A 13,346-nucleotide genomic window follows, 5' to 3' on the forward strand; every position below is an offset into this window, starting at 1 on the left:
GACACAACAGACTTACCATTGTTTAGAGCTAGCATCCATTCTGACTGGTCATAACCAAACTGTACTAGATGTGATGTATTTAAAGATTTATTTATTTGCGGGGTCCCTGGGTGACTCAGTTGTTTAAGTGTCTTCGTTTGGCTCAGGTCATGATCTCAAGGTCCTGGGATCAAGCCCTGCATCAGGCCCCCTGCTCAGCAAGGAGTCTGCTTCTCTCTCCCTCTGTGCTCTCTCTCTCTCTCAAATAAATAAATGAAATCTTTTTAAAAATATATTTATTATGTAACTAATGAATCGGTGAACACTACAACAAAAACTTGCAATGTAGTATGTGCTGGCTAACTGAACATAATGAATGGAAAGAAGGAAGGAAGGGACAAAGGAAGGAATGGACTTAGCTAAAAAACATATTTATTTATTTGAGAGAGAGAGAGAGGGAGTGCATACACAAGCGTGGGGTGCAGGGCGGGGGATGAAGGGGCAGAGGGAGGGGGAGAAAGAAAAATCTCAGGCCAGCTCCCTACTGAGCCCAGAGCCACGCAGTACAGAACGCAGGGCTCCATCTCACCACCTTGATGACCTGAGATGAAACCAAGACTTTGCTGCTTAATCCACTGTGCCACCCAGGCCCCCCTACCTACATCTAACATATTTAGGTGGGAAGGCAATGTACCTACCAGTTCTGACCCGCAGAAAAGAGCCCTGATTAGTATCAGCCAATCACAATAATCCTATTCTTCTTGCCAATGATTGGTTTAAGTACCCTGCCTTCGGCCAATCAGTACAGAGTATTCCCTTGTTGACTGCCATTCTTTCAGGGTTGGACCGCAATCTAACTAGCCCAGTCAGGCTAAAGAAATGGAATATTTAGTCCATGATTTAGGGAAAGATGTTTCTTCCACTCACATAGAACAAAGTCACTAGTCTTCTTCAAGCTCTGAGGGCAGTCCTCTTTAGGACAGAGCTTATACACAGGTAAGGGTAAGGAGGTGGAGCATGAAGACTTGCAGAGAACTAGAGCTATATAGGTCCAAGGATTAGGGTACTGTGCTTGGAGCTTCCCCAACTCTTGTGCCCCGTCATAAGAAAGAGCAAATTTCCAGACTATTTAAACTACTTTAGGTGGGAATTCTGTTCCTTACAGTTAAAAATATTCAATATTTGTTCAAACCAATATAGTCAAAGAAGGTTAGAGGGACTCTCCAGGTGAAGCCTGTGTTTTTTTTTTTTTTTTTTTTTTTCCTAGGCAAAGAACTTTATTAATCTTGTTTCAAACTTTATTCCCAGGCTTCTTCAGCTTAATTAGCTGCAAAGAATGAATTGTGTATAAGCAAAAACTGAAAAGAGCTGCAGTGTCCAAGGGGCTTGGGCTTAAAAATATTAGAGATCTAGATTTTATCAGATCCATGAACAAAATTTTAAAAAGCAGTCATAATATAAAATAGCAGCTCCCAGTAACTTCCTCAAGTTTTATCTTCTCCAGAAGTTGACTCAATTCAGTTTGCTTCATTCTTGGAAGCTTCATCAAAATTCTCCACAAGATCTGGAACTTCATCATCATCATCCTCTCCGGTAGCAAGTGGTGCTTTTCCATCCACAGATTGTTTGGGCAGAGCTTCAGCCAGTCTTCTTAAACTAGTCAGACTGTCTGCACCAAGTTGGTTTAAGATACTGGGTAGCATTTCTGTCAGCTGCTTTGTCTCAGCATGGCCTGTAATGGTTAAAGTGTTCGCTGCCAGCGATGCCTGAATTTGGGGGTTGTTAAAGTGGATCACTGTTCCTTGGTTTGTGAACATATTCACTTCTTCAATACCAGAGATATTGTTTACCCCTAACTTCTTTAAGGAGAACTGAAGTTTTTTGTCATCTGCTGTAGCTGTTCTATGAACCACCTTCTTCTTTCGGCGAGCAGTTCCTTTCCCACCAATGCGCACTTGTGCTTGCAGTTTGGCGAGTTTCTCCTGGTTCATGATAGTTTCTTTCATCTTGTTGGAGCGGAAATGGGACCGCGCGGGGGACTAGGGTTGGCGCTCAGGGGGTCTCGGGCGGACCAGCTGAGATTAGGTGCACACACGCGGGGACGCAAGATGGCAGCTGAAGCCTGTGTTTTAACCCATCCCCATGCAGACTTCAATCAAGCAGATAGAGCAACTGTTTGCAGCTGCAAAATTCAGTTTGCTTTCTTGTTTTGATTATATTTGAAACACAATGTTACATTAATTCCAGGCGTACAGCAAAGTAGTACAACAAATTTATACATTATGCTATGTTCACCACAAGTGTAGCTGCCATCTGTCCCCATACATCACTATTACAATATCATTGACTGTATTCCTTATGCCGTGCCTTTTATTCCCATAACTTATTCATACCATAACTAGAAGCCTGGATCTCCCACTCCCCTTAATCCATTTTGCACCCCCACCCCTGCAACCATCACTTTGTTCTCTGTATTCTTAGGACTGATTCTGCTTTTTGTTTATCTTTTTCTTTTTTAGATTCCACATATGAGTGAAATCATATGGTATTTCTCTTCCTCAGTCTTATTTCACTTAGCATAATACCCTCTAAGTCCATCCATCTATATGGATGATGGGCATATCTACTACATGAAGATGCAGTCTGTGTGTGTGTGTGTGTGTGTGTGTGTGTGTATACACACATCCATTTGTCTACTGACAGACAGCTAGGTTGCTTCTATATCCTAGCTATTATAAATAATGATGCAACAAACATAGGGGTGCATATATCTTTGCAAGTTAGTGTTTTCATTTTCTTTGGTAAATACCCAATAGTGGAATTATTGGGTCATAGGGTACTTCTGTTTTTAATTGTTTGAGGAACCTCCATTTTCCACAGTGACTGCACCAATTTACAGTCCTACCAACACTGTACAAGTGTTCTTTTTATCCCACATTCTGTCCAACACTTGTTTTTTCTTGACTTTTCAGCTTTAGCCACTCTAAGAGTGTAAGGTGATAACTCACTTTGATTTTGATTTGCATTTCCCAGATGATGAGTGATGTTGAGCATCTTTTCATGTGTTTGTTGGCCATATGCAGGTCTTCTCTAGAAAAATGACTGTTCGTGTTCTCTGCCCATTTTTAATCAGATTTTTTAATGTTGAGTTGTATAAATTCTTTATATATTTTAGATACTTATCCTTTATTACCATTTGCAAATATCCTCTCCTATTCAGTAGGTTGCCTTTCATTTTATTTATTTATTTATTTGCTGCATAAAACATTTTATTTTGATGTAGTTCCAATAGTTTACCTTTGCTTTTGTTTCCCTGGCCTCAGGAAATATATCTAGGAAAAAATGTTGCTATGGCCAGTGTCAGAAAATTACTACCTGTGCTCTCTTCTAGATTTTTATGGTTTCAGCTCTCAAATTTAGGTCTTTAATCCATTTTTAGTTTATTTTTGTGTGGGGGGGTTAAAAAGTGGTCCAGTTTCATTCTGCATGCAGCTGTCTAGTTTTCCCAGTGACATTTATTGAAGAAACCATCTTTTCCCCATTGTATATTCTTCCTTCCTTTGTCATAGATTAATTGATTATAAAATCTTGGGTTTATTATATAATCTTGCTCTCTATTCTGGCCCATTGCCAGTACCATACTGTTTTCATTACTATAGCTTTCCAGTATACTTTGTAATCTGGAATTGTGATATTTTCAGCTTTGTTTTTCTTTTTCAAGATTGCCTTGGCTATTCGGTGTCTTCTGTAGTTCCATAGGAATTTTAGTATTATTTTTTCTAGTTTTGTGAAAAATGCTGTTGGTATTTTGATAGGGATTGCATTGAATCTGTAGACTTCTTTGGGTAATATGGATATTTGTTAAAATGTTAAAATCAATCCTTCCAATCCATGAGCATAGAATATCTTTCCATTTGTTTGTGTTTTCTCCAATTTCTTTCATCAGTGTTTTGTTTTTTGTTTTTTGTTTTTTAATTTTCAGGATACGGATCCTTCAATTCTTTGGTTAAGTTTATTCCTAGGTATTTTATAATTTTTCATACAATTGTGAATGGTGTTGTGTTCTTAATTTCTCTTTCTCCTACTTCATTATTAGCATATAAGAATGCTACCAATTTCTGGGTATTAATTTTTTATCTAGCAACTTTACTGAATTCATTTATTATTTCTAGTAGTTTTTGGTGGAGTCTGGAGATTTCTGTGTATTGTATGATGTCACCTAGAAAGAGTGAAAGCTTCACTTCTTCTTTAGCAATATGGATGCCTCTTATTTCTTTTGCTTGTCTTACTACTATGGCATAGTACTTTCAGTACTATGTTGAATAAAAGTGGTGAGAGGGGACACATCCTTGTCTTGTTCCTGATCTTAGAGGAAAAGCTCTTTGTTTTTCACCACTGAGTATGAAGTTAGCTGTAGATTGGTCGTATATGGCTTTTATTATGTTGAGATATATTCCCTCTAACCCCACTTGGTTGAGAATTTTTATCATGAGTAGATGTTGAATTTTGTCAAATGCTTTTTCTGCAACTATCAAGATGATATGATTTTTTTTACCCTTCCTTTTGTTGATGTATTGTATCAGTTGATTGATTTGTGAATATTGAACCATCCTTACATCTCTGGCATAAATCCTGCTTGATCATGGTGTATGATCCTTTTAATGTATTGCTGAATGCAGTTCCCTACTATTTTGTTGAGGATTTTTGTATCTACATTCATAAGGGTTATTAGCCTTTTCTTTTTTGTGGTGTCTTTTTCTGGTTTTGGTATCAGGGTAATGTTGCCCTCATAGAATATATTTGGAAGATTTCCTTCCTCTTCTATTTTCTGGAAGAGTTTGAGAATTGATACTAACTTTTCTTTAAATGTCTGGTAGAATTTCCTTTTGAATTCATCTGAACATGGAGTTTTATTTTTTGGTATTTTTTTAAATTACCAATCAATTTCATTGCTTGTAATTTGTTTGTTCAGATTTTCTATTTTTCCCTGATTTGGTTTTAGATTATGTGTTTCTAGGAATTTTTCCATTTTTCTTGGTTGTGCCATTTGTTGGCATAATAATTTTTCTTTAGTATTCTCTTAAAATCCTTTGTATTTCCATGGTGTCAATTGTACTTCTCTCTCATTCCTGATATCATTTGGATTCTTTCTCTTTTTTTTCTTGATAAGTCTGGCTAAGGATTTATCAATTTCATTTGTCTTTTCAAAGAACCAGTTCTTGGTTTCACTGGTGTTTTTTCTTTCTTTCTTTCTTTTTAGTCTTTATGTCATTTATTTTTGCTCTGATCTTTATTATTTTCTTTCTTCTAGTCACCTTGGGCTTTGTTTACTCTTTTCTAGTTCCTTCAGGTGTAAGGTTAGATTGTTTATTTGAACTTTTTCTTATTTCTTGAGATAGGACTGTGTCTCTATATATTTCGCTCTTAGAACTGCTTTCACTGTATCCCAAAGATTTCGGACTATTGTGCTTTCATTTCATTTGTCTCTGGGTATTTTGTTTATTTCTTATTTGAATGATTTACAGGCCTATTTGTTGTTTAATGTGTTTTTGAGCTTCCAAATGTTTGTGTTTTTTCCTTTTCTACTTGTGATTTATTTGTAGTTTCATACTGTTGTGATCAGAAAAGACGTATGATATGATTTTAATCTTCTTAAATTTATTGAGGCTTATTTTGTGGCCTAATATGTGATCTATTCTGAAAAAGATTTCATGTACACTTGGAAAGAATGAGTATTCTGTTGTTTTGGGGTGGAATATGCTGTCTATATCTGTTATGTCCATCTAGTCGAATGTGTCATTCAAAGACAATATTTTCTTGTTGATTTTCTGTCCGGATAATCTATCCACTGATGTAAGTGGGGTGTTAAAGTCCCTTACTATCATTGTATTACCGTCAGTTTCTCTCTTTATGTTCATTAATATTTGCTCTGTGTTTTTAGGTTAGGTGCTCCACTACTGGGTGTGTATTTATTTCTTATATCCAATTGTTGGATTGATCTTTTATCATTATGTAAGACAGTTCTGAGTTTTTAATGTACCCATACAGTGCATGCCCAGACACTTGTAACTGGGTAAGGAAAGGAGTTTAGTAAACTGGGGAAAACAATGCTCTGGTAAAAATAGTCTTGGGTCCATCTCAGCTATTGCACTTATAAATTCTGTGACCATAGGAAAGTACCAATATCAGTAAGTAATGGGAAAATATAGATCTTAAATCATTATTCTGAGAATTCAAGTAACTGCACTGTACAAAATATCTAGTACACAAGGTAGAAGCTTAATAAATAAAAGATGTCCTCCTTCCCCTTTTTCTACCCCATCTTCTAAGAAGTCTTTTCAGACACCTGGACCCTGAAGTTCCAGCCACTTCAGTTGCTCCAGCTCCTTTTTCACCCCTTTCCCTTCTTCCCCTCCAGCTTCACACTAGTTTCATTTCTCTCCCTGTTTTGTTTTGTGTGGCTGGTATATGGTTTTCATTGACTCCATTTACAGGTATTTAATATGCAGTAGGTACTTTTATGATACGTAACCCTCACAACCACAATCACAGAGTGAGAAGTTGATATGCTCATTTTGTAGTTGACGAAATGAGGCTCAGGGAAGTGATTATAAACTTGTCCATGACTTTTTTTAATAGATTTTTTTTTTATTTGACAGACGGAGATCACAAGTAGGCAGAGAGGCAGGCAGAGAGAGAGCGCGGGGAGCAGACTCCCTGCTGAGCAGAGGCTCGATCCCAGAACTCTGGGATCATGACCTGAGCTGAAGGCAGAGGTTTTTAACCGACTGAGCCACCCAGGTGCCCCTCCATGACTTTTTTTAAGGTGAATTAAGAGGAAGGAATTCTAGGACAGTGTAACTCCAAATGCCATGTTCTTATCTACTTCATTACACTGCCTATCCAAGGAATAATTTATATATGTGTTTCCGTATGTCTCTTCCAACAGACTGAGTTGTTAAAAAACAGGGCCGTTGCCTTCTGTGGAAAAGTAGGTAATGCAAGGAATATACAGTCACCTATTTTAAGCTATCACTAACAGGGCACACTTTTGATTGCCCATTGTGTGAGCCTTCTTGAGGCCTAGGATATATGAAAAGGCTTAAGACACTGCTCTTACTCAAAACCAGATGTAGAAAGAGGACCTTTACATGGAAAGCAATATGAGATAGCATATCTTATTTCTCCAGGGAGAACTGCCAAATCCAAGTGCCAGAGGAGGTCAAAGGAAGGAAATCATCAAGAGCTGAAATGAGATAAACAGAAGTGAAGCAAACACTGCAGACCCATGGGAACTAAGCAGAACTTTAGGGAGATCCTGTGCGCATGGGGGAAGGAGAGATGATGGGGGTGGGGGGCAAGTGTTGGAGGTAACATGGAACAGAGAAGGTGTCAAAGATAAACAAAGCCAGAGACTAGTTAGAGTTGTAAGGACAGATTCTAATCAATAATATCCTATTGGAATAGAAAAGAGCCCAGCATGAGCTGAACTCAACTTTGATTTACACAGAGATGATTGGGCATTTTAAAGGGAGGGTGAGGGAGTAGGGAGGAGGTGAGCAGGGGCTCAGCAGAGTCAGGAAGAGCGTTGGTCCCTGTGAACCCCATGTAGGTTTGCTAATGGGTGCTTATTAAAGTTAGACTCCTACCCTCCCGCTGAGACTGAGAACCAGGGCCCCATATTCAGGTGTTGGCTGAAGAAAAAGTAAATTATTTTACCAGTCTTGGGTTTTCTCAGGCAGGCAGTTTAAGGGGACTAGGAGCATCCTAGGGATGCAGTCTTGAGCCGTTAGGAACTATGCTAGTGTTTGTTCAAGACTTTGGAGGTCAAGGTTGAGGCCTGGTAGAGAAGAGAGCTCAGAGGAGCCTGGCTGCAGTTTGGTCAAGGACAGCCTCTGTCAGGGTCCTTGTCAGGACAGCCTCTGTCAGGAGGGCAAGTACCAGTCCCAATGTGCCCAAGACTGAGCGAGGGGTTTCGTAGCATGGGAAACATTTGGTGCTAACAAAGGAAAAATCAAGCAAACAGCGAACCGTGGTTCATCACCCCACTTGGAAACATTAGGCATCTGGGACAGGTTATTGAGCGGGAAGTCCCTATAAGAAATAGTGATTTCAGGCGATTCCTCCTGCTGTAAAACATTAAGGACCCCAAGCCTCGCTGGCCATTTAGAGGGTCGGGTTGTGTGGTGGTCACCATGCTGTGGCATTCTAGTTCTGGCCGTCTTAGTCACTGTTCCAAAGTTTCTGAGCTGAGTCTGGGTCTGCCTCCTTTGCTTTGAGAACCTCGGACACACAGCATTGCACTTCGCAAATTATCTGAGAAGGTAGGACCCCTTGCTGGTAGGTCTGCCTTTAAAGAAATAGAGGAATTTGACTCCAGAGGCAGAAGGACCAGATTGGAATACATTCCCCACAGTATCTAGCCCTGTGAGTCTGTGCACGGTCTTTCTATTCCTTAAGCCTCAGTCTCCCCATCTGCAAATAGAGATTGAAAATACCACCTAGCTCACAGCATTACGGGGAGAATTAGATTATGTATGAAAGGCCCTTAACAGTAATATATGAAACATTAAGTGAATAGCAGCTATTGTTATAATTGTGGTAGTTGTTTTTGCTGTTAAGCATGGAGAAGAAGCATGATTTTATTCAGCATTTAAAGGTCAACAGCCTGAAACATTTCCACAGGGTTAGATTTTCAGGTGCAAGAAACAAACACGAGGAATCTGTCACATAAATAGAAGTTGACCCTGGGTCCCTCAGACTTATGTAATGGCTACTCAGAGACGTGTGGGAAAACAAAGTAGACCCGTGAAAAATGCTTGGATTGCCCTGGGTGCCATCCATCAGTGGGAAAGGCTTCACCCCAGATTTTATTTTCTATGTTAGGGAAAGGCCAAAAGAAGGGGAACAAAATTCAATTAACAAAAACATAATTGATTTCAGAAAGCCACACACAGAGCATCGTTCTTGCTCCTCAAGGAAAACATCAGCAACAAGGGTGGTTAACACAGAGAGTTAAACACTTATTTATTAATTTTTTTTTAAATATGCTCTTCTTTTAAAGCCTCAGGAGTGAAGTATAATCAAATCACTCTGTAAAATATTGACACTGGATTATTGCTGCCATGATGAGCAAAATCCAAATGAGCCGTGCAGCAAGGCACCTGTCAGGACTCCCCCGGCACCCGGCCCCAGTCCCAGGAGGCCTCTGAAAGGGGCGCTGTGAGCAGCTAGCTTAGGACCCTTTAAAGGCCCCCCCCCCCCCCCCCCGCCCCGGAGCATGCCCCAGCCACAGCAGTCCTGTCACTACCCTGAACACACAGGCGCATACATTTCCCAGCCTGGCCTTCTCCCGGACTTGTGGCCCCAAATAAATCCTGGCTTTGTCACTTGCAAATTCTAGTACCAGATGTGATCTCTCTAAAGCCTCAGTTTTCTCATCTGTGCAATGGGGAAGACAAGATTTACTAGCCCGAATTATTTTGAAGATTAAAAGGAAATGCATGCAAAGTCCTTATGTCCATGCCTGGCACACAGTGAGCACCCAGCGATTTTCCCCTATCTGTCCTCTAAATCTCTTAGCCCCTCTGACTCTTCCAGACTGCCGACTCTCACTCTTTCCCAGAACATTACGGTGTTGGGTTAGCAATCATGTCTCATTTCATCAGGATCCATTTCTCCAACCTAACGACAGGGTCCGTTCTTTCAAGCCAGAGATGGTTGATTATTTAATAAACACATGGAGTGTATGTGGCGTTGCACATGTACAAGAGAGCCAGCTGAACTTGAGGCCAGGCGAGTGAGACAGAGGCCCAGCCCGGACGCCTCTCAGGCTACTGCTTGAGGCAAATTTATATCGACTTCAAACAAGTATCTCTCCTACTGGAGGTTTTCCAAGTCAAATTCTGTTTCTGGTGTGCTGTGGAATTTTCTTTCAACAATCATTTTACAATTTTTTGCCACTCGGTAGTTCTTAAAAACTCAAGAGAATAAATTCCTAATTTTAACCATGTACAGTCTATCGATATGTTACCTTGTGCTACCAAGAAAACTTGTTATTGTTTTGTGATCTGGGCATGGTCTTAGTACTCGGGAACTGGGTTCAAATCTCCATCCCTGAACTTGGTATCTGTGGGGTACTGGGCCTTGTGCCTCACCTTCCTCATATTTAAAAGTGTAATAAACACAGTAACTACCTCAGAGATAGGCTTGTTTTGAGGATTAAACGAGTTATGTGTATGTATGGGTATACATGTGTATGTACATAGATCGTATATATATGTACACAATGCACAAACATATATACATATTGTATACATACTACACATATGCATATGTATGCATATGTTGTGTATAAACTATATATATATACACATAAATATAACTATACCTGTGTAGTAGTAACTATACCTATAGTATACTATACCTATATACAGTTATATAACTATAGGTCCATATATAGATATAGTTTATACACTATATATATATAGGGGTGTGTGTGTGTATATATGTATACACATATGTATATATATAAAATTTGGGGTTAAATTGTGTTCCCCCAAAATTCATATATAGACATGAATGTGACTATATTGGTATAATGGGTTTTTACAGAGGTAAATCAAGTTAAAATGGAATCATTAGGATGGGCTCTAATTCAATATAACTTCTAAGAAGAAGAAATTTAGACACAAACAATGTACAGACGTGTGAAGACACATGGAGAACACAGCCATCTACAAGCCAAGGAGAGAAGCCTGGAGGAGGAAGAGTTGGAGGAGGAGGAGGAGAAACAGATTTTCCTACACAGCCCTCAGAAGGAACCAACCCTATCACTGCCTTTCAGATCTGTAGCCTCCAGACTGTGAGAAAATAAGTTTCTGTTGTTAAACCACCCAAATTTGTGGTACTTCATTACAGTAGTCCTAGAAAACCAGAAAAACAATATGTGTTTGTTTCTGTGTATGTGTGTAGAAAGAGAGGAACCACCACTCAAAAAGGTATCCAGACAAAAAGGTACACAGAACATGTAAGTAGCAGTACTTAAACAATAAGCTATTAATAGTAGTAAATATGTTATTAATCAGAAAGTTTGTAGTTTTACGCTACACTTTCTAAAAGAGCAGACCTGTGAGGGGTGCCTGGGCGGCTCATTCAGTTAAGTGTTTGCCTTTGGCTAAAGTCATGATCCTGGGGTCCTGGGATTGAGTCCCACATGGCCTCCCGTCTCAGCAGGGAGTCTGCTCCTCCTCTGCCCCTCCCCCAACCCTTGTGCACTCTCGCTCTCTCTGTCTTTCTCTCTCTCCCTCTCATTTTTTCTCTCCCAAATAAACAAATAAAATATTTTTTGAAAAATAAAAAATGAATAAAAATGCAGACCTGTGGAATACAAAAAGGCACATGAGGGAATCTAGAGCAGCTGCAGTCTGCATGTTTTCCACAGAAACTCCAGGCTGGCCCGGCTTCTGTAAGATCTAAGCCCAGCCCATGAGAGCTGCACCATAACCAGTAATAATGGAGTCTCTCTACAGCTTGTTCTATGTCCTGAGTGCTATTCCCAGGCTGTGATAAGTCAAACGTGAGCCTGCATCATCACTGATTTAGTGTTGAAACAAACACTTCCAGAGGCTCTTCTTTCCAGTTTCCAAATGGGTTTAATAAGAATGTATTCTGTTACACAAAGGCAAGCTACCAAAAATGTTACATTTTATAGCTAATTATCTGCAAATTCACCCCAGTACTGAGCATCCGAATCACAATGGGACTGATTGGGATTTGGGGAACTGAGGCTAATGTAAGATTGTGAGCGCCATCCATAACCCCTTACTGCACATTTTGTGTTAACCAAAACAGCCTCATGTTCCCTCACTGACTTTATAATTATAAACTTGAACTTATGTGATATAGATTTGTATTAATACAAACTCCTGATTCATATCTGTGTCATGAATTACAGAACAACAGAACATTATGTTTGAAAAAAAGGGGGACTGTGATGGTTAATTGTATGTCACCTTGCCTAGGGCCACAAGGTTCCCAGAGATTCAGTTGAACATTACCTTGGGTGTGTCTGTGAGGGTGTTCCCAGATGACATTAGCATTCAGATCATTAGACTGAGTAACACAGAACCCCCTCTCCAGGTGGAGGAGCCTTATCCAATCCAGTGGACACATGAAGAGAACAAAAAGGCTGAGTAAAGGAGAACCCCTTTCTCCCTGCCTGCCCGTCATTGATCTGGGACATAAGTCTTCTCTTGCCTTCGAACTTGGACTGGAACTCAAACCATCAGTTGTCCTGGTTCTCTGGCCTCAGACTCAAACCCCACTATACCACCAGCTCTTCTGGGGCTCCAGCTTCTAACTGCAGACCTGGGACTTGTCAGCCTCCATCATCACACCAGCCAATGCTTTACTGTAAGATGGGGGAGGGAGAGGGAAGACAGCGGGAGGCAGAGAAGGGAGGAGGGAGATCTCCCATTCATTCTCTTTTTCCAGAGAACCCCAACTATTCATGTAGGAGCTGTTCTGTTACTGCTTAATATTCCCTATACTATGCTCTTGGCAAAAACTCTCTATTCAAATAAGCTTTGCCTCCTATAAGTATCACTGCTGCCTTCCTTTCTGATGAGGAAGAATGGTGGCCAGGAGGCTCAGACACCATGTTCTACTGAACCACAGCAACAGCCCTGATCCCCTACAGCTGATATCTTTGCTCCCTCTTCATTCTTAGGGCACATTATAGTTACTAAAGTGGTTTAGTCATCTCGTTGCATATACTAAATTCTTTTTGGAAAAGTGTAAAAAATAATCAATAAATAATCTTTCAGTTAACCTACAAATCCAAATTTCATCTGTGCTTGCCATTATATGATAATGGTCAGGTGTTTCCCATGAAAGAAACAAGTGAACAATGTTTGGCTTTTCTTTCCCCCTCTTTCCTCCATTCCACCGATACATATTCCCTCTAGACTACAACTGAATAACGTAAAAAAGTACGATCTAAAAATGTCACATCACCTGACAGTTTCTGAAGCATCACCATGTTCTCTGTAATTATTTTTAACTGTAGGCTCAACAGGCAGATATATTGGCTTATCTCTTGCTGCCCAGGTTCCTGAAAGACAAAACACAGCAATTACTGTTAAAGGAAAGAATTATAAAAAATCATGCATCTTTAATGAAAGCCACAGGAATAGAAATATTATTATCTAGCTCGGCTGGTTCCCAGTTTGAACCTCTCAGGAGCCTATCCTGCCAGTAATTCTGGGGGAAGTGGAAAGAACCTTGCACTGGGGAGTCAGGATCCCAGGTTTCAGGATCCTGGGGTTCCAGTCCTACCCCTGCATTTAAGCAGCTAGATGATCTTG

At 40.0% G+C, this 13,346-nt stretch overlaps 1 protein-coding gene across 1 annotated transcript; it reads right to left on the reverse strand.

Annotated features, from left to right (window-relative positions):
* Positions 1–1,415: 1,415 nt before the first annotated feature.
* LOC125096154 (transcription factor BTF3-like) lies at positions 1,416–2,091 on the reverse strand. Its single transcript, XM_047722856.1, has one exon. It carries the CDS (start codon positions 1,983–1,985, stop codon positions 1,497–1,499), a length of 489 nt encoding a protein of 162 aa, XP_047578812.1. The 5' UTR covers positions 1,986–2,091; the 3' UTR covers positions 1,416–1,496.
* Between the last annotated feature and the right edge of the window lie 11,255 nt (positions 2,092–13,346).

This window comes from Lutra lutra, chromosome 3 (genome assembly GCF_902655055.1).
Source record: "Lutra lutra chromosome 3, mLutLut1.2, whole genome shotgun sequence".
NCBI lineage: Eukaryota > Metazoa > Chordata > Mammalia > Carnivora > Mustelidae > Lutra > Lutra lutra.

Bases quoted from the DNA above. Each gene is read 5' to 3' on its own strand.
- LOC125096154 (XM_047722856.1), bottom strand. From the start codon at position 1,985: ATGAAAGAAACTATCATGAACCAGGAGAAACTCGCCAAACTGCAAGCA.